A 19,942-nucleotide genomic window follows, 5' to 3' on the forward strand; every position below is an offset into this window, starting at 1 on the left:
GTATTTCTCCCATTCTTCTCTGCAGATCCTCTCGAGCTCTGTAAGGTTAGATGGGGAGCATCACTGCACAGCTATTTTCAGGTCTTTCCAGAGATGTTCAATGGGGTTCAAGTCTGGGCTTTGGCTGGGCTACTCAAGGACATTCACAGACTTGTTCCGAAGCCACTCCTTCATTGTCTTGGCTGTGTGCTTAGGGTCGTTGTCGTGTTGAAAGGTAAACCTTCGCCCCAGTCTGAGGTCCTGAGCGCTCTGGAGCAGGTTTTCATCAAGGATCTCTCTGTACTTTGCTCCATTCATCTTTCCCTTGATCCTGACTAGCTTCCCAGTTCCTGCTGCTGAAAAACATCCCCACAGCATGATGCTGCCACCACCATGCTTCACTGTAGGGATGGTATTAGCAAGGTGATGAGAGGTGCCTGGTTTCCTCCAGATGTGACGTTTGGCATTCAGGCCAAAGAGTTCAATCTTGGTTTCATCAGACCAGAGAATCTTGTTTCTCATGGTCTGAGAGTCCTTAAGGTGCTTTCTGGCAAACTCCAAGCAGGCTGTCATGTGCCTTTTACTGAGCAGAGGCTTCCGTCTGGCCACTCTACGATAAAGGCCTGATTGATGGAGTGCTGCAGAGATGGTTGTCCTTCTGGAAGGTTCTCCCATCTCCACAGAGGAATGCTGGAGCTCTGTCAGAGTCACCTCCCGGACCAAGGCCCTTCTCCCCCAATTGCTCAGTTTGGCTGGGCGGCCAGCTCTAGGAAGAGTCCTGTTGGATCCAAACTTCTTCCATTTACGAATGATGGAGACCACTGTGCTCTTCGGGACCTTCAAAGCTGTAGAAATTTTTTTGTACCCTTCCCCAGATCTGTGCCTCGACACAATCCTGTCTCGGAGGTCCACAGACAATTCCTTTGACTTCATGGCTTGGTTTCTGCTCTGACATGCACTGTCAACAGTGGGACCTTATATAGACAGGTGTGTGCCTTTCCAAATCATGTCCAATCAATTGAATTTACTACGGGTGGACTCCAATCAAGATGTAGAAACATCTCAAAGATGATCAGTGGAAAAAGGATGAACCTGAGCTCAATTCTGAGTGTCATAGCAAAGGGTGTGAATACTTATGTACATGCAATATTTCAGTTTTTTATTTTCAATAAATTTGCAAAAATTTCTACAAAACCTTTTTCACTTTGTCATTATGGGGTATTGTGTGATTGATGGGGGGGGGGGAATTTAATCCATTTTGGAATAAGGCTGTAACATAACAAAATCTGGGGAAAGTGAAGGGGTGTGAATACTTTCTGGATGCACTGTATATATATATTTTTTTTTTTTGTAGTTTGGCTATATGTATTCTTGTAGTTTAGATATGTGTTTTGGTCTGTCTTGCACTGCTGTGGGCTTGGGGGAAATGATATTTAATTTCATTCCATGCGCGCAGGAGCATGGAATGAAATGACATAAATGTTCCTGATTCCTGATTATCTTATGCAAGGCTCTAAGGACTGGATGTTGTATTGCTTTAAAGGCAAATTTGTAATTTGTGATATTGGGCAATACAAATAAAATTCACTTGATTTAAACCTGACAAAGCACGAGATGACGTCCATCATTAATATAATGGGTCAATGTAAAGAAGCCGTCTAGACACAGTCTGTATTTCCAATGAAACAGACTAAGGGTATTTACTAGTTATAAAGCCTGTTAGAGTTTGCCGACAAATAAAATTACCATAAATGATTGACGATTGTGGTCCCAGGTATCAGTCGACTAAAGCAAGTTAATACTTGAGGTCTGTTTGAAAAGAATATGAAGATCTTAAGTGATGTGAAGTCTGCTGAAAAACTTCAGCCCCTCACAAAAACAACACCAAATCTTAAACCGTACAAAGTGCGTGTTTTCACACTTCTCTTGGGATAATTTCAAAATCGATTCCCCTGGTTCAAGTGAACAATGAATGTAAACTAACTTCATTCAACTATGAATATGATCAACCTCACTCTAATTTCGTTTTTTCCTGATACAGTAAATTAACTTTCATGAATAGTAATAGCTAATTTAGATAAGCAGTGAAATCTGGTGGACACGGTTGGGAGACGTCCTGGTGTGCGCTCGCTCCTACTGTCTATCATATTTTGTGAGTTGAATAAGAAGAGCAGTGTGACCTGAATTAATAGCCTTTTATGTGTTGTATAAGAGTCACTGGTGCCTATTATATGACCGGAACTGGACCAGTAGGTGCCAAGTATCTGTGTACCACTGATTATCATCTTTAATCGCTGGGACCTTGAGGAGGGAATGTAGTAGCAATATTACATAAGTGGACACACCACGCCACTGCATTTACCACATTTAGCAAGTTAATGCTTATGAGACAAATGGTACTGTGTGATAGTATCTTAGCTATTCTCTGGTGCCTTTTGGTTAAAATAAGTGTCTGGTTAGAAACTGGTTCTGAGCTGTCTGTAACATGCATGCAGCACAACTCCTGGTCTTGTGATATCACACAGTAATATCACAAGACCAGAAGTGACTACTGCAACTGGCAGGTCTCCCTGCATGCACTTTCAAACCTCTGCAAATGATCCAGAACATGGCAGTGCGTCTGGTCTTCAACCAACCCAAAACAGCACGTCACCCTGCTGTTCATGTCCCTCTGCTGGCTCCCAGTTGCTGCCCGCATCAAATTCAAAACCTTAATGCTTGCTTAATAATAAATAATAATAAATTAAACTTATATAGCGCTTTTCTAATACTCAAAGTCGCTTTACAGTAAACGGGGTGAAACAAGACGACAGATAAACATAACACAGACATACAGGGGTGGATGGGAAGGGGGGCTACGAGAGGGAGAAGCGGCAGCCACACATGACGCCAGCAGTACTCTCCGACTTGGACAGATACAAAAGGAAAAGAAAAACAAACATCATAAATAACACAAATCACAGATGAAGTCTTAAGAGGTGAGTCCCCGACCGATGACCTGAATGTGGGCAGCCCGCAGCAGTGTCCGATGTGCTTGGGGAGGGAGTTGGGGAGGAGGTTGAGGGAGGGGGCAGGTCGAGCGCTCAGTCCCCAGCCTGCCCCAGACCAGGGGTGGATGAGAGGACGGGTGGGGGGGGGGCACGAGAAGGCAATGGAGAAAAGGTGTGTCTTGAGGCGGGATTGGAAGAGTGGGAGGGATTCTGAGTCTCTAATGATTTGGGGAAGTGAGTTCCAGAGCCTGGGAGCTGCTCTGGAGAAGGCTTGGTCACCAAAGCTGCGGAGGTTGGACCTGGGGGTAGAGAGAAGGGAGGCTGAGGTGGATCTGAGGGACCGAGAGGGTTGGTAGGGGGAGAGGAGATCGGTGAGGTATGGGGGAGCCAGTTTGTGAAGGGCCTTATAAGTAAGAGCCAGTGGAGGTCTTTTAGGACTGGGGTGATGTGGTGCCAGGATCTGATGAAAGTTAAAAGTCAGGTGGCTGCATTCTGGACCAATTGGAGTCTCTTGATAGAGCTAGCACTAATGCCATAGAGGAGTAAGTTGCAGTAATCAAGGCGGGAGGAGATGAAGGCATGAATCAGCATCTCAGCAGCAGGGTGTGTGAGAGGATCTTATTTTTGCTTACAAAACAGCAGCTAAAATGGCTCCCTCCTACATGAACTCCCTCATTCAGGTCTACACTCAGTCCTGCTCACTACGCTCTGCCAGTAAAAGGCACCTGGCACTTCCGCCACAACAGGGTCCTAAGTCACTAGCCAGACTCTTCTCTTCTGTAGTTCCTCAGTAGTGGAATGAGTTACCAAACTCCATTCGATCCACTGAAACCCTCTCCATCTTTAAGAAGCTAAAGACCCAGCTCTTTCTCGCACACCTCCACACCTGATGGTATAAAAAAAAATCTCTTCTAAATCACCTAAAAATTCGAAAAATTCCTTCTAAAAACACCTTCTAAAAATCACCCCATGCATTGCCTTTGTGTGGTGCCTGTTGACACCTATGTCCTATTGGACTTGAACCTAGTTTGTTTTGGGGGGTTTTGACACTTGTGTTGTCGCCTGCTGACTATATCCTTGCTTGTGTATTAACTCTCAGATGTGCATTGTTTTGGATAGAAGCATCTGCTAAAGGACATTTTAATTGTAACACACCTTAGCAAGAATTCACAGTACTTTGATAGTTTGCTCTTTGACAGTTTTAGGCCCACTTACTGCAGTCCACCTTGTGACTATAATAACTTATCAAGGGGAGGCAAATGGAATATTTTACAGTAGGCACAGAACAGTTTTCTGCTCTGCCTGTCTGATGGTATATATCGACCATTATCGACATCACCTGCAAAGCGCTGCAATGTAACAGACTCACTTGCTGCCAGTTGATGTGGAGATCACCTTGTCTGGAGGAGCAGGAGGGAAATCATTTCACTTTATTTGTATTGTCATTGCTGTTCCGTTTTGTGCACTGCCTCTCAGAATTCTAGTAAGATAACGTATATATTCAGCCTGAAGATAGTCCACTGGAGAGAATGATGCACACGCCTGCTGATATACAGTAACCATGATATGTCTATCTGCGTGCCTTGGACCATTTACTCTGAGGCAATTACTGGGAGCTGATAGTAGGTTTAGGTTTGGTACATGAATATATCTTTAAGCATTGCACTTTTTAACTCTTGTTATGAAAGATGGCATACATTTGAAGTCATCTGACAAGAGTTTTACATTTTAATTTGTCTTCTCTTATTTTCTGTGACATGAAATGTTATGATTCGATGCCTCTGTTGTGAACTGTCACACAGACCACACGATCAGTTAAAGTACAATCTAACCGTACCCAAATATTTATTGGGATATAGGCCAGTTTCAGCTCCTAGTAAAATAAATCAGTAATTCTTAAGGGCACTACTTATGACATTTTGTAAATATCATAATGCACATCCCTTTATATCAGTGATATTCCACTATATTTTATCCATTATGAGCCAAGATGACAGCTGACTTCTTACCCTGAAAGCATTCTTTTCTGTGTGATTAAATTGAATCCTTTACGTTCTCCATGAAATTGCTTCTAGGAAAATGAAGCGTAGCTCTCATCTTAATGACAGCACATCTCGGCAGTAAAGAGGCATTTCTTAATTCCTCAGGTCCAACAGTTGTCCAATGTTGTCCACACACCAAAGACAGCAGACATTCAAATTGATGGTTTTCTGCCAGGAATGGCAATCACTCCTCTGTTTGAAGACTATGGGAGAAGGGGATCTTCAACCAAGTAACAAGCACTACACAATCAGAAGGAATGCTGGAGATGGAGATGGAGGGATCAGGGAGTAGGGGGGAAGACTTGCCCTGTAGTGCTTGACAGAAATATAGCTTACAACTAAGTGGAACATGAGTGTATAAATCTCTTGAGTGTGTGTGTGTGTGTGTGTGTGTGTGTGTGTGTGTGTGTGTGTGTGTGTGTGTGTGTGTGTGTGTGTGTGTGTGTAGTTGTGTTTGGATGTGCGGTTTTGTGTGCACAAAACTGTACATATATGTACAATTTGTGCATGTGTGTGTGTGTATGTGTTAGTGTGTACATGCTCATTTTTAACAGCAGATATTCTGTCTTGAGCAGTGCTCCCACTTCAGCATTCTGCCAGCAAACCACTTGGCCAGCTAGAGAGCACGGTCATTTGTGAAATCGAGGTAGCAGATGGACTGAATTACCCCTCAGGATGTAGATGGACTAATCCCTAAGGCTGTGGTAAAGGAAAAAGCCTGACCAAGGATGCACTTCACCAGTTCTACATCGTCTACATCTAGAGCTGAGAGCTGCATGCGCAATCATCGATCGACTTACAGTGGTGATCATTAGGAGAGTATACAGAGAACAAAACAGCCTTTCTACTTGTAATTCCAGTGACCTATGCCCAAGTCACTGAGATGACAGCACAACTGTAAATGTATCTATTTCATTTCAAACGGCGATAAGCTGCGGCTAGTTTATATTCATGCCAGAAGGTAAAGCCATGAGTGAACATGAGTATTTTTGTGGACATTTTCTTGTTAGAGAATCGTGGAATAGTAGAACAGCATTTCTGCACTGTGGAATGTTAAACATGTCAATAATTCAGAGACATGCCAACTGACTTTGCAAACCTAGAGGTAGAAAAACAAAACCCGATATCTAACCAAAGTAAGTATGATAGCTCAACAGACCTGCATGCAGAGACAGTAACCTGTTGTGCCAGGCTGAACACATGCAACACCTTCATATAGAAGTCTACATCCTCTATGTTAGCACCAAATATTCCTGCAACTTCACTACAGCTGTGTCTCTTTAACATGGTGATGTATAGCTAGGTCAATTGTATACAGTACACATGATAAGGTTTTGAGGTAACGTGTAATACATTGTCACAAGGCAAGGCAAAATTATTTGTATAGCACATTTCTGCAACAAGGCAATTCAAAGTGCTTTACATAAAACAAAAAAGGCATTAAGAAAAGCAACATAAGCCTATAAAAAGACATTTGAAAACAAATAAAAAGAGTAAAAGTTCTAGTGCAGTGTAAAATGATAATCAAAAACTTCAAATTTTATTGAATAAAAGCCTTCAGCCTTGATTTAAAGGGACTTTGTTATAGTTATGTGGTGGGTGCATAAAAACTGAAAGCCGCCTCTCAATGTTTCGTTTTGACTTTGGGGACAGAAAGTAGACCTGTCCAAGATGATCTGAGAGATCTGAATGGTTCATAGTGTCACAAAGGATCAGATATATATTTTGCCCCAAACCATTCACTGCTTCATAAACCAAGAGCAAAGTTTTAAAATCAATTCTTTGACTGAGAGGAAGCCAGTGTAAAGACCTCAGAAATGGAATGATGTGATCCACTTTTTTGATCTTAGTAAAGTAAGAACTCGAGCAGCAGCATTCTGAATCAGCTGCAACTGTTTGATCAACCTTTTTTAAAGACCTGTAAAGACACCATTACAGTAGTCAAGTTGACTGAAGATAAATGCATAGACAAGTTTTTCCAAATCCTGCGGAGACATAAATCCTGTAATTCTTGATATATTCGTCAGGTGATAGTAGGCTGACTTAGTCATTATCTTAATGTGGCTACATAAATTCAGGTCTGTGTTCATGACTACACCAAGATTTCTGGCTTGGTTTGTGGTTTTTAGCATTAACAATTGTAGCCAAGTTCTAACTTTTAATCATTCTTTCTTGGCTCCGAAGAAAATTATTTCAGTTTTATCTTTGTTTAATTGAAGAAAATTCTGAGACATCCAATTGATGATTTGTTTAATGCACTTAGTCAGTGCTTGTATGGGATTAAAGTCCCCTGGTGATATGTAAATGTGTGTCGGCTACATAATTATGGTAAAATATTTTGTCGTTTTCCATAATCTGAACTAGTGGGAGCATATAGATGTTAAACAGAAGCGGCCCCAGAATGCAGCCTTGGGGAACTCCACAGGTCATGTTTTACACTCAGATTTTTAATTATTTATAGACACGAAGTAGCCCCTGTCCTTTAAGTAGGATTCAAACCAGTGTAGTGCTGTGCCAAAAAGTCCCAACCAGTTTTCCAATCGGTCTAGTAATATATTATAGTAACTGTGTCAAATGCAGCACTGAGATCCAATAATACCAGGACTGAGATTCTACCATTGTCGGTGTTTAAGCTGATGTCATTAAATACCTTAACAAGAGCATTCTCAGTGCTGTGGTTGAAATCCTGACTGGAAGACATCAAAACTTTTGTTTAGCGCCAATAAGTTATTCGGGTGCTGGAAATTTGCAATTTCAATTATTTTACTTAGAATTCAGAGGTTTGATATGGGCCTATAATTGTTCATTAGTGAATCATCTAGTTTTCTTTTTCTTTCTTTTTTTTAAAGAGTGGCTTAATGACTGCAGTTTTCAGGGCCTGAGGGAAGAAACTTGAGCGAAGATACGTTTTGATAATTTGTATAAAGTCTGAGGCCATGTAATTAGAAACATTTTTGAAAAAGCTTGTTGGCAGAATCAAGGCATCAGCAGGATTTCAGATGTTGCATAATGTCCTCCAAGTTTTTATGGTTGATGGGATCAAATTGTGCCATTCTATTTGAATTGATTTTAGGGGAACATAGGGACAACACATACCCCATGCCTAATTCGGAGGCACTGACTGCCTGTCTTAATTTTCTGAAATGTCCTGTGCTTGGGCTTAGGCAAAAAAACCAGCTGAGGGTAGGCGTCCGGGTGGCATGGTGGTCTATTCCATTGCTTATCAACAGGGGGAGCACTGGTTCGAATCCCCATGCTACCTCCAGCTTGATCGTTCCCACAGACACAATTGGTCGTGTCTGTGGGTGGAAAGTCGGATGTGGGTATGTGTCCTGGTCGCTGCATTAGCGCCTCCTCTGGTCAGTCGGGGCGCCTGTTTGGGGGGGGGGCTGGGGGAAGTGGTGTGATCCTCCCACGCGCTACGTTCCCCTGGCGAAACTCCTCACTGTCAGGTGAAAATAAACGCCTGGCGACTCCACATGTATCGGAGGAGGCATGTGGTAATCTGCAGCCTTTCCCCGGCTTGGCAGAGGAGGTGCAGCAGCAACCAGGACGGGTCAGAAGAGTGGGGTAGTTGGCCAAAAATTCAATTGGGGAGAAAAAGGGGAAACGTTTTAAACAGCTGAGGAGTCAGCAGTCGGTTGTAGGATAAAACACATTTTTTCAAAGGGTTTGGATCACTGCAACCACGAGCAGTCCTTGATCACACTGTGCACAAAAAAATTATTAGGCTGACAGGCACAGTAGTATGCGAAATAAAAATCTTGTCTAGCGACAAACTTGGCAACTTCTCGCAACCTCCATTCTCATTGTCAAGCATCAGCAAAAATCACCACTCAAAGATTTGTGAATGACGCCATGTCTGCCTTTCCTAGTATTCTAGCATTGCCCATCTTTTGAACAGTAATGATTTACCTAAGCAGAATCAGTCTACCGACAGAATACCGTTTTTATTTTTACTCTTAGTTATTTGGTCTTATTCTTTTTTTGTTTTTGTTTTTTTGTGTGTGTGTTTTTTCCTTGCCTGGTTTTATTTCTTTTGTAAAGCATTTTGTGACAGTTTTAGAAAAGTGCTAAATACATTTATTATTACTTAGCACCCCCTGCTGGTGGTTTTGTAGATAAGGAATTTAGGTCTTGCGATCTGTGTCTCAAGTTGATGAAATCATCAGTAGGCATCTAGGCAGTTCTCCATGTCAGAGCCAATGGAAAGCTCAAGCCTTTTAATCTGACATCATCCTGACGTTCAGGTCTTTGAAAGCAACGTCAGTATGCAAAAGTAATCTTTGGATTTATCGTTTATTGATTTATATGCATATTTTCACATATCAGAGATATTTGAATGGTTTCTGTGCAGATAAAAATACAGATGGTGTATTCATGTTGGTCAAATGTTCTGGCTAGCTTGTAGTGGGAAAATGTGCAAGATATACATTGTATGCAACAACATCATGCTGACCAGTAGCCTATTTTTACAATTCATTTGGAACTTATTTGTGTATCTTGTCAAAGTATTTTTATTGTCACTTACAGGAAAATTAGTTTGCAGCCAGTATATATAAAACTCCCACACAAAACAAAACATACAAACAGCAAGGCAGAATTGACACATCACTGATGGACAACAAAAAAACAACAGGGCATAGCAGGCAAGAAGAACCAAAGGAGTTCAAATATACAGACCACGGAAACAAGCGATCTGCAGACAACAGATGAATACTATCTACTATTTAACAATTGAATGACAGTGGGGACAAAGGAAGCCTTGTATCTCTTAGTCATAATATAGGGCATCCTCAACCAATGACCTGAGGGTAACAGTTCAAACTCTGGCCGAAGAGGGTGACCTTGGCACTCCAGAAGGGAATTAGCCTTTCTGAACGCCTTACTACTATATTGTGTATTATGTTGTATCATTTGTGGTATAATTAATACTTACCTTGTACATACCATAATAGGAATTTGGACACTTTTTGTTTTCTTTCTGTTAGTTTTACCCTACTGCCAGTTGCTACATTAAAGAAGGTCAACTTGGAACATCTTTGTCTGTGTAATAATTGGGAATGGAGTTCATCTGCCTGTCAATTCATACAAGGCGTGTCAAGAGGACAAGGCACCACCATTTTATGTATTAAATCATTTAACTGTAACAGTCTGCCTCAGTCATCTGCATTTGGGTCCTTCCCCTGTATTCCTGTTACCCTGCTTGCACCAGCCATGAGACATATATCTGTGTGGCGGTTCCAAGGGGTGGCAGCTGCCACCCCAGTTACCACCATATATATAGGCAATTAATATTGGGGAAAAACATGTGTTGAAAGTTGATGATATTTCTCTGTAGTTGATGTAACCTTCTTTACTCACCAGTTTAGAATATGCATTGCCCCCCTGAATAAAGTTTAAAAAAAAGAACAAAAAGGTTGCACCTGCAAACCAACCCGAGAAAAGCCACCAATCGATGTCACTGCTTTTTTATCTCATCTCAATTCTTGCATGCTGACAGACTCCCCGCAGTCCACTGACGCTGCTCCAGCTGGCACTAAGTGACAGGTAAGGTGTTTCCATTCGTTTATCGTTGCTCTGTGTTTAAAATGTTTTTACAAGAATTTGACGGTGTGAAATACGTGCGATAGTGCTCAATTGCATGTGTCTCATGCTCAATGCATGAGAGTTTACAGCCCTGTGTGTTAAATAGAAATCACAAAATCTACAACAGCATTGGTTGACTTCATAGCCACCTGATAGCCTACAGCTACAGCTACACCTACATGTAGCCACAGCTCATAGCCTGCTAGCTTTTCTCATGAATCACATGGCATGGGTTGAACCTACAAATTATTCCCACGGCGTGTGCACAACTGCCACCGTGGGCTGTGCGTCACAATTGTGGTCACTCACTCACTGATGACCCGAGAGGGACGTTTAGTAGGACCTTGCAACTATTCATGCACAGCACAGGTGCGCCGTGGGTCTGGACGGATTCGTGCTTGTTTTTCATCTTGAATACTGTAGGTCAGAGTAGCAGATATTTGAAAAAAAATTAAAAGGAAGAAGACAAGTTGTGGCATTGCCAGCTATTTCCAAACAAAAGCATAAAGACAGATGAGCACATTCATTCATTATCCAAACCGTTTATCCTTACTCAGGGTCGTGGGGATTCTAGAGACTATCCCAGCAATCATTTGGGCAGCAGGCGGGATGTTAGAAATACAGCGTAATTCAATACTTAATTTGTGTTTGGGGTGGATAATTATTGCTGAATTATAGACCCTTTTAGAGCCTACGTAATGATTACGTCAGGGCGTCAGCTGGAGGCAAAACAAAGCCAGAAGCGGTAACGTTAGATACGAATCACGTCCTCAGGCAAGCGTACATCATCTAGCTAACGGTAGCGAACATGTCCTCATGCTGTGTTTCTGGGTGCCAGACTCGAAGAAGTAATAAACTTAACTTGAAATTTTATCGCATACCAGCGGCCACTCCCAGTCAAAAAGATCGGCGACAACTGCGGTTAAACGCGATAAGACGGAAGGACTGGACCGAGGAGAGCATCAAAAATGCTCGTGTTTGTAGCGCACACTTCATATCAGGTAAGTAAGGTAACGTTAAACTATACGTTTGTCTGTTGTAGGTATGGCTATGTGTCTAAAGGTTTGTCATGCCCACCTAACATTAATCAGAAAGTGGGGACTAGGAGGAATAACGTTGGGTGATTTCTCTCCCAATGTGGAGAGAAATGCGATTTCTCTCCCAATGAGATGCAGGTTACTTACCCAGCCATGCACGTGCAGTTCGCCGTCAAGATGTAGCCGTTTGTTCTATTTACAGTAACCCAAGGCTGATACGTGGTTGTCTTCTGGCCTTGCCGCTCGCTGGGCAGACCTTCAGATGGCACAACACAAAACTCACTTGTTAAATCTTTGTACTTCAAGTCCTGCACGTGACCATTCAGGACAGAATTATAGACTCTAAAGATTTATAAGCCCTCAGTTTCTCACTAGTATACACGCTTGGTTTCTCTATCAGGCAGGTGTAAATGTCTGGCCACTCCACGGTAGGTAATCCTGTCTAATCGTCCATCCATTGAGTGAGCGCGTATGGGTCGGCCAATCTGGTCCCGTTGGTTAATGTTAACTTTTTCAAGTAAGACTCGCGGTCCCGGGGAGAAAGCAGCTGTACATATTCAGAAATACGCGTTTCTTCGTCCATCGTAAATACACAAGCTAATAAAACTTGCCAGCCGGCAGCTAGCTAGCTAACGGCTTCCCTTAAATCTCTCTGAGGGGAATGTTTTGCCTCCAGCTAAGCTCCGCCCACAGAAAAACGTCACTATGTTTACTAACAGAAAAGGGGTCTCTTGTTCTATATGCTTGCAGTGTATTTACATTGTTGTATAGTGTATTTTTATATGTTGTGTTGTATAGTGTAACAAGTAATATGTTGTGTTGTATAATGTATTTATATCTTGTGTTGTATAGTGTAACAAATATATTAGAAGGACAGCTCAGGTTGGATGATTTGGAGACAAAGCAAGTGAGGCGAGACTGAGATGATTTGGACATGTGTGGAGGAGAGATGCTGGGTATATTGGGAAAAGGATGCAGAATATGGAGCTGCCAGGGAAGAGGAAAAGAGGAAGGCCAAAGAGGAGGTTTATGGATGTGGTGATGGAGGACATGGAAGTGACTGGTGTGACAGAGGAAGATGCAGAGGACAGGAAGAAATGGAAACTGATGATCTGCTGTGGCGACCCCTAACGGGAGCAGCCGAAAGTAGTAGTAGTAATAGTAGACGCTTGCTGTGTACTTTTTGTCTTCTTGTGTGTATTAGGCTATGCATTGCATCTGTATAACTGTGACTTGTATAGTGTGTTTTTACTGTGACATATAATTTGTATGTTCCTTTGATGCTGCTACAGAGTGCAATTTCCCCTAGGAGATGATGAAAAGCTATCTATAAAAAGACTCAAAAATATTTTTGGTGAAAAAAACTGTAATTGTGAGTTTATTGCATGTGTGCAAAAGTTGATTTTACATTGTCTCGTTATCATGTGATTCATATACATTAAAAGAAATCACCAGAATGCAGGAAATGAAGTCTCTGAAATTCAAATTTGTCTGGGGGCGACAACCTCTGCCCCCGTCCCCCCAAGCTGGAACCTCATGCCACCCTAGGTAAAATTTACTAAAATCGCCACTGATGTGCGTGTTTGTATATGTATATAGCGTTTTTTTCCCCGAAACCGTCAATGGTGTTATAAGTGCCCAACTGAGGAGCGGAATATCAACACATACAGGGAAAAAAAGTTTTAAAGCATTGCAGTACAGTCCTGTTTCGTGCGTCGTACACGCGCCAGCTGCTACCACATTAGCAGATGAGTGCACGACGCACTCGTGAGTGCACGACGCACGGAACAAGCCTATACTGCAATGCTTTAAAACTTTTTTTCCCCCGTCTAAGCATCGGCTTTGTGTCGATGCAGTTGCCCACTGGGGACCGGGGTTCGCGTCCCGGTCTCGTTAGATCCGACTATGGCCGGATTCGAAGAAGCAGCAATAATTGGCAACGCTGTCTTCGGGAGGGGGGCGGAGTCAGCTTGTGTTCGTCACATGAATGCGTCTCTGTGTGTGTGGGGGTAAAAAGCAGCGGTTCGGCCTGGATTCCCCTTGTCACAAAAGTCGCGAGGCGTCTTCGAGACTGCCGGCCGGAGAGATGCAGTTGGCGAACGCATGCAGTACGAGGGTGGGTGTTTGAACTAAAATAGGGCTCGATTGGCCACTAAATTGGGAGAAAAAAATCTGAAATAAAATAAAAAACTTTTCCTGTATCTGTGTTGATATATATGTATATTTTATGTTATCCATGATAATTAAGTGGATGACAATTTCCTCTTGTTCTACTCCTTCCATCCCTGTGTCATCCTTTCCAATCCACATGCATGAAGGGGACGTACACAATTAGACATACTCTGCAGAGACAGATTGCTCAGAACTCAACCAAGCTCAAAACTGCTTTGACCAAGGGACCGCTGGCCCAGTTCTCGTGGAATCCTGAGGGTGAGAAGACATTTCTGAACCTTAAACAATGCTTCAGTTCTGCTCCTGCTGTACTCCCTGACCCCACACTCCCATTTGTTTTAGAAGTGGACGATTCTGATGTTGGGTCGGGGCTGTGTTGTCCCAGCATCCATCTTTGTTCTCCTCCCACTGTCTCTCTCCTGCAGAATTCCACTGTCATATTGGCAACCGAGAGGTTCTGGCAGTCAGGTTGGAGTTGAAGAAGTGAAAGCACTGATTTGATGGCTCCAAGCATCCATTTATGATATGGACTAACCATGGGAACCTGACTTGCATCCAGCATGCTTCAACCATTTCTACTGCGTTCGACCCTACTGTCACTAATCCAACAACCAGAAGCCAGTTGCCTTCTCTTCTGGTTTGAAACATCTGAAAAGGACGAGGCCCCAGTGTCCATCATCCGAAGATCCAAGTTTATAGCCCCCCATTCATTTGAAGAATTGAGGCTACTGTTTGGACAGCATAGCATTGGGAGGCTGACCTAAGGAGTTGAACAACAGCCCATCTTCATGTCCAGCTCAATCCGCTCCCAAGTCCTGCTGTGAGGTTATGCTTCTTAAGCTTATGGGTCATCCAGGAGTCCCCAGGATTCTGGAATTCCTTGAAAGGAGGTTTTGATGGCCCACCATGGAGAAGGATATTTAGTCATTTATCGTAGCCTGTTCTACCTGTTCCCCGATTAAAATTCATGGTTGTGTTCTACACCCCCTGCCCATTCCATTTCATCCTTGGTCTCATCTCTGTGGATATTTTGTAACCGGCCTGCCCTCATCTAGTCGGTTGACTTTGATCCTGGTCATTGTTGACCGCTTCTCCAAGGCGTGCCATTTTGCCCCCTAAACTCCCTTCTGCCAGAGAGTGCAAAACTCATGGTTCAACATGTTTTCTGTCTAAGTGGGCTTCCTCAAGACAAAGTGCGGTCCCCAGTTTACTTCCCATTTATGTCTTCTGTACTCTCATTTGTGTTTCTGTCTTATCTTGTGTTTCATCCACAGTCCAATGGGTAAACCAAAAGAGTCAACCAGGACCTGGAGACAAACCTGAGATGCCTTGTCACCTCCAACCCCTCTTCAGCCATGCAGTTCATCTGGTGCTGCCTTTGAACTTGGATGCAATCCTGGTTGGCCCTGAAATGGGTCCAAGTGACAACAAAACCAGGCTCACTGACAGTGCAGGTCCTCATCACCTCTCCAACTAGGGCAGAGTGGAATCTCATAAATTGGCTCTTTGCTATATTGACCTTTGCTAGATCCTCAGAAAGGTCATTGCAGTTGCCTACCATCTCGAACTGTCCCAAACCATGCAGATCCATCCAGCCTTTCAGGTCCTCATCCTCAAACCTAAGTCTGAGTCCTCCAGCTCCATTCTCCAACCCACCAGCTACTTGATTGAGGGTCAGTCATCCTACTTGGTCCTGTAAGTACTCTGACTGAAGTACCACTTCAGCTGGTCACCAGAGCGCAGCAAATTTTGTTCTGTCTTGTTTCATCTGGGACTAATTAGGAGTTGTTTCACCTGGGGCTAATTATGATTTGTTTCACCTGTTTAATTATTCTGTGTAGTTTCCCTTGAGTTTTTCTTTTCAGTAATGTTTGCTACTTCTGCTTTTTCCTCATCTCCAGCCAGTCTCTACACTTAGGTTCACTCAGCACTGCATCACAAAGCCGTAATATTCCACAGTAGTGATTCCCAATCATGTGCATTCAGCTAAATCAACTGTTTTAGTGTTTAGCTGGAATAAAAACATGCATGTTTTTGGTCCTCTATATTACAAGGATGAGAACCATTTTAGTACAATGTACTCAGCTTGGTATAAGGGTAAGACTATTAATATCTCACGGCCAAACTGTGCTATCTTTTTTTTACAGCACTGTACCTTGAGTGACTGCAAATATGTTCTGAGTAATAGACCCAAAGGCACGTGCACACACACACATACAGACAAGCATGCACATATGCAACCCCCCCCAACCCACCCACACACACACTCACTCACTCTCACACAAATACGCAGGACAAACATGTTCACAGACATAGGCTGAAACAAGCTCACAGATGCATTTTAACAATCCTGACTGCTAGATTGCCAGACATTGAAGGCTGGACTGGATAACATAACAATTTTCAAGAGAAATCCAAATGTGGAAATTATAGAGAAGTCCATGGTTGTAAATGAAGGTTACAACCATGAACAAGTGGGCCACATTTAGAAGACTGCTATTATCTAGAGAGTGCAGGAACCTATATCGCCATAACAGCACAAAATAATTATCCAAGGACTCAGGCTGTATGAACCACCTTAGTATTTTCCCCCATTCAGCTATGCATATCATGTGCATATGAAGAAATATCTATATTTTAACTTTGACTTCCATTTCATATGCGAAGCAACTTTGGCTAATACGCTCTAACGGGTATCTAATTGCACCTACAGAGCAAGCATCCCGGATGGCCTGCATACACTGAATTCTAAGATCTTAGAATTAGCATTCCTAAAGACTTATCTGACTTTGAGAGATTTCGTTGCTTCTTTTCTTTAGCTAATGAAGAAACGCATTATACATTACATTGGTGTCATTTTGAAAGATCCCTTTGATTAGAAAGACGTGATTATCATCAATTTGAAAACCATAATTGCCGCTACAGTTGACAATATACTCAGCAAATCCCAGCACTGCAAATTATCAAAGCTTGACTCCTAATGATGACTATAATAATTATGCAAAACAAAAAAGGAATAATAAGGTTTCTGAATTTCACTTGAACATTTGTTTATCCTGCGCTATGATCTCTCGTGAAGCAGCATATTGTGATAGCTATATTTATTATTGTTATTGTTATTATTTACATGACCAGAAAGTCCCATTGAAATGGAAAATGTTCAAGAGAAACAGGTAAGAAAACAGCATCTTGACAAAAATAAAACGTACAGGATAACAATTTATGCAACAAACAATAGCTTCCACCTTCCGTGATGAGATACAGTTGAGATCGGACTTACCATCCTCCTTCACCAGGACCTCCTTCTGGCACATGTCCTGCACATTGACGGTACAGTTGACGATATATTCTGGAGTGGAGCAGTCATTGTGTGTCATCTCCTCACACTGGTAGCACTGGATCTGCAGAGCCAGCCCTGGAACACATTCCAAATCCACTGCCTGTCTATACCGTATATATGCGTGAACAGCTTTGTTATGAATACATTGTTGGAATCTATCTCTTAACCTCTCTTATCTCTCTGCCAACCAGCACTACTACAGTGTATCTATCGATATGCCAATCCGCAGTTTTACAACCACACCGATATCTGTCGAGGTAGATGGATTCTTTGGGGCCAGCCTTAAGATTGAATCTCTTGCTCAAGTGGCCGAGATGATGGCAATGAAAGAGATCCAAATAAAAACAAGGCAAATCATCAGAAAGTGGTCATGAACTGTAAAATGTTCATCACGCAGACTAATTTGTCATCCATACAAATTATGGCAGTTTCTTGGTGACTTGCATTATGAAAATGCCACTGCCATGGCAATTAAACTATCAGAAGTACCTCACCACTGACAACCAAAAATTCCTCTAATGATTCAAGGTTCATTTGCATATCTGCCTTTTAGATACTGCTGATATACAACACTATTATGTCAAAGTCTCATAATTCAGCAATGTAAAACATTTTTCCCTGTAGTCTTTCCCACTGATAATTTGAAAGCATATAACACTGATGCTAAATTGCCTATGTCTACAATTAAGATCTAGGTAGATAACTTCAGTTGTCTGATATCTTCCTTTAACAAGAAGATGAGACACCAGCACTTTGACCTTTGGCTGCTGTTTGGACAATTAGTTTTTTCTTTCATCTGAATTTTGTAGATGTCCAAAGGTGAGGAGTAAATTAGTGAAAATCGTTTTTTGTCTTAAGTAGACCAGTGAACATTTTCAACCCAATTAGAACTGTGAAATTTTAAATTTGCTCAGTAATTCACCATTTTCATCCACTATACTGCTATTCTAATGAATCTAGCGGAAGAGTAAGAGATCATGTAGGCCATAAAGCGATGTTACATGTTGAAAACGGGTACTGTTGAGACCAGCTCAGGGACTCTAAACTTAATTCCCTTGCATTGTTGTTTTTAGATTTGGTCAAAATCAATCAATCATCTTCAACAGCTATTTTTCCCTGTGTCTAGGCTCCAGATTTCATAGCGTTATATTTCTGTGCACCTGAAGCAAACTGAGATATTAGCCCAGTTCAGTCCTTTTAAAAATGAGTCATAACTTCATCTCGACATCCTGCCCACCTATTCGCACATAATGCACGGGGGAAACGGTGCTTTGCTGTTCTGGAGGAATGAACAGAATTGAGATAAATTGCATGGAAATTAAAACCTAAAATAATACGTTCACATATTATTACGAAAGCTCGTTACCACACCCAGTACAAGTTTATGCTTCTTTTTTTTCTAAGTCGATTGCGACTTTTTGTCATAAAACATTATCAAAACTTACTGGAAACATTTCAGATATTCATCCTCAATTTACATTTTATTTCACGCGCAACTGTCCATAAATCACGATTCACACCCAGCTCGCTCTCCGGCGGATAAACGACAACTTGAACAAAAGAAGATGGGATCTGGTCAAAAAAAACCTACCTGACTCGAGGAAAAACAAGAAGAAAGTTGTGACAGTGAAGAGCCGCATCCTCCGCCTAGTGTCGCACTGGAAAGAAACATGGGAGCTGGACGGGTGATGAGTGTGTTAGGGTCCGGAGACGGGCTTGGTAAGCGGACATGATGTAGTCTGCCACGACGCGCGCCTTCCCTCTGCCACCACCACCACCACACCGACTGCACGCGGCTGGACGCGCCACTCTATTTGTCCTAAACTGTGCACCACGTGACGCCGAGCTCATCACCCAGTTTTCTTTTCCTCTCTTTTTTCTTTTCTTTTTTTGTCTCGATTTGGGGTGGGGTGGGGGAGGGGGACGCCATCCTAGCTGTTAAACAAATCGACAAAAAGCAACCCTTTTTCTACTCCCACCCCTTCCACACGCACCCCCCCCCCACGCCTCTTCCCGTCCCCTTTGGATCAGCGGTGTTATAAGTGGTGTATCTTCATTAAGGCAGGTGCTATACAAAGTAAACTAGTTTGTACACTGACATCGTTGGGAGCGATTATTATAATAAAATAAGGCGTATTTTTAACACAGTCAGTATGAGCATAGAAATAATGAGAACATTATGGTAAATAGTGAAACAGAAGACCACGAACACGGTTTCTTCTGGGTTAGCAAATATTTGCAAAAGATTTAGTGAAGGAAATCCTCTATAGTTAAGCATATGGAGACCTATGCTATGGACACTACAGTAAGAGGGTGGTTGTGGTTTTGTGAACCCCCCCCCCCCACACACACACACACACACACACATACACACACAGAAGGTGTTGCAGCCATTGTCGCTTGTGTGCCAGCAGCTCAGCTGTGAACAGTTCCCACCCTTGGGGGCCAAAGCTAACACAGGCTATCTAAATGTATGGCAAACTACATCAAACTATATAGGAGCGCCACTCTCCTGTAATGTTTATTGTAGAATTGATAGGTTAGCTGTCCAACGAAAGTATTGCCACATTGTCATCACGTTTCAATGCTTGTTCCTGCTTGAGTAAGGAACCTGTTATCTGCTGCACCAGTGTTCATCCTACCCAGTCAAATATTTCAACAGCAGTATATGCAGTTTATCCAACCATTGTAAAATGCAGTTTATCCAACCATTGTAAAATGCGAACTGATACTATGACTTGACTCCATGGTCTAGATGGATGGATGGGTAAATGGATGATGGATAGATGGATG

At 42.4% G+C, this 19,942-nt stretch overlaps 1 protein-coding gene across 1 annotated transcript in view; it reads right to left on the minus strand.

Annotated features, from left to right (window-relative positions):
• LOC130120309 (ly6/PLAUR domain-containing protein 1-like) overlaps positions 1–18,909 on the minus strand; it is a 37,934-nt gene extending 19,025 nt beyond the window's left edge. The window contains exons 1-2 of the mRNA XM_056288860.1: positions 18,741–18,909; positions 17,090–17,224 (exon numbers count right to left, since the gene is read on the minus strand). Of these exons, the coding sequence (XP_056144835.1) occupies positions 17,090–17,224; positions 18,741–18,789 (184 nt within the window). The 5' untranslated portion in view covers positions 18,790–18,909. The remainder of the gene's footprint in view (positions 1–17,089; positions 17,225–18,740) is intronic.
• Between the last annotated feature and the right edge of the window lie 1,033 nt (positions 18,910–19,942).

Source organism: Lampris incognitus, chromosome 11 (genome assembly GCF_029633865.1).
Source record: "Lampris incognitus isolate fLamInc1 chromosome 11, fLamInc1.hap2, whole genome shotgun sequence".
Taxonomy (NCBI): domain Eukaryota; kingdom Metazoa; phylum Chordata; class Actinopteri; order Lampriformes; family Lampridae; genus Lampris; species Lampris incognitus.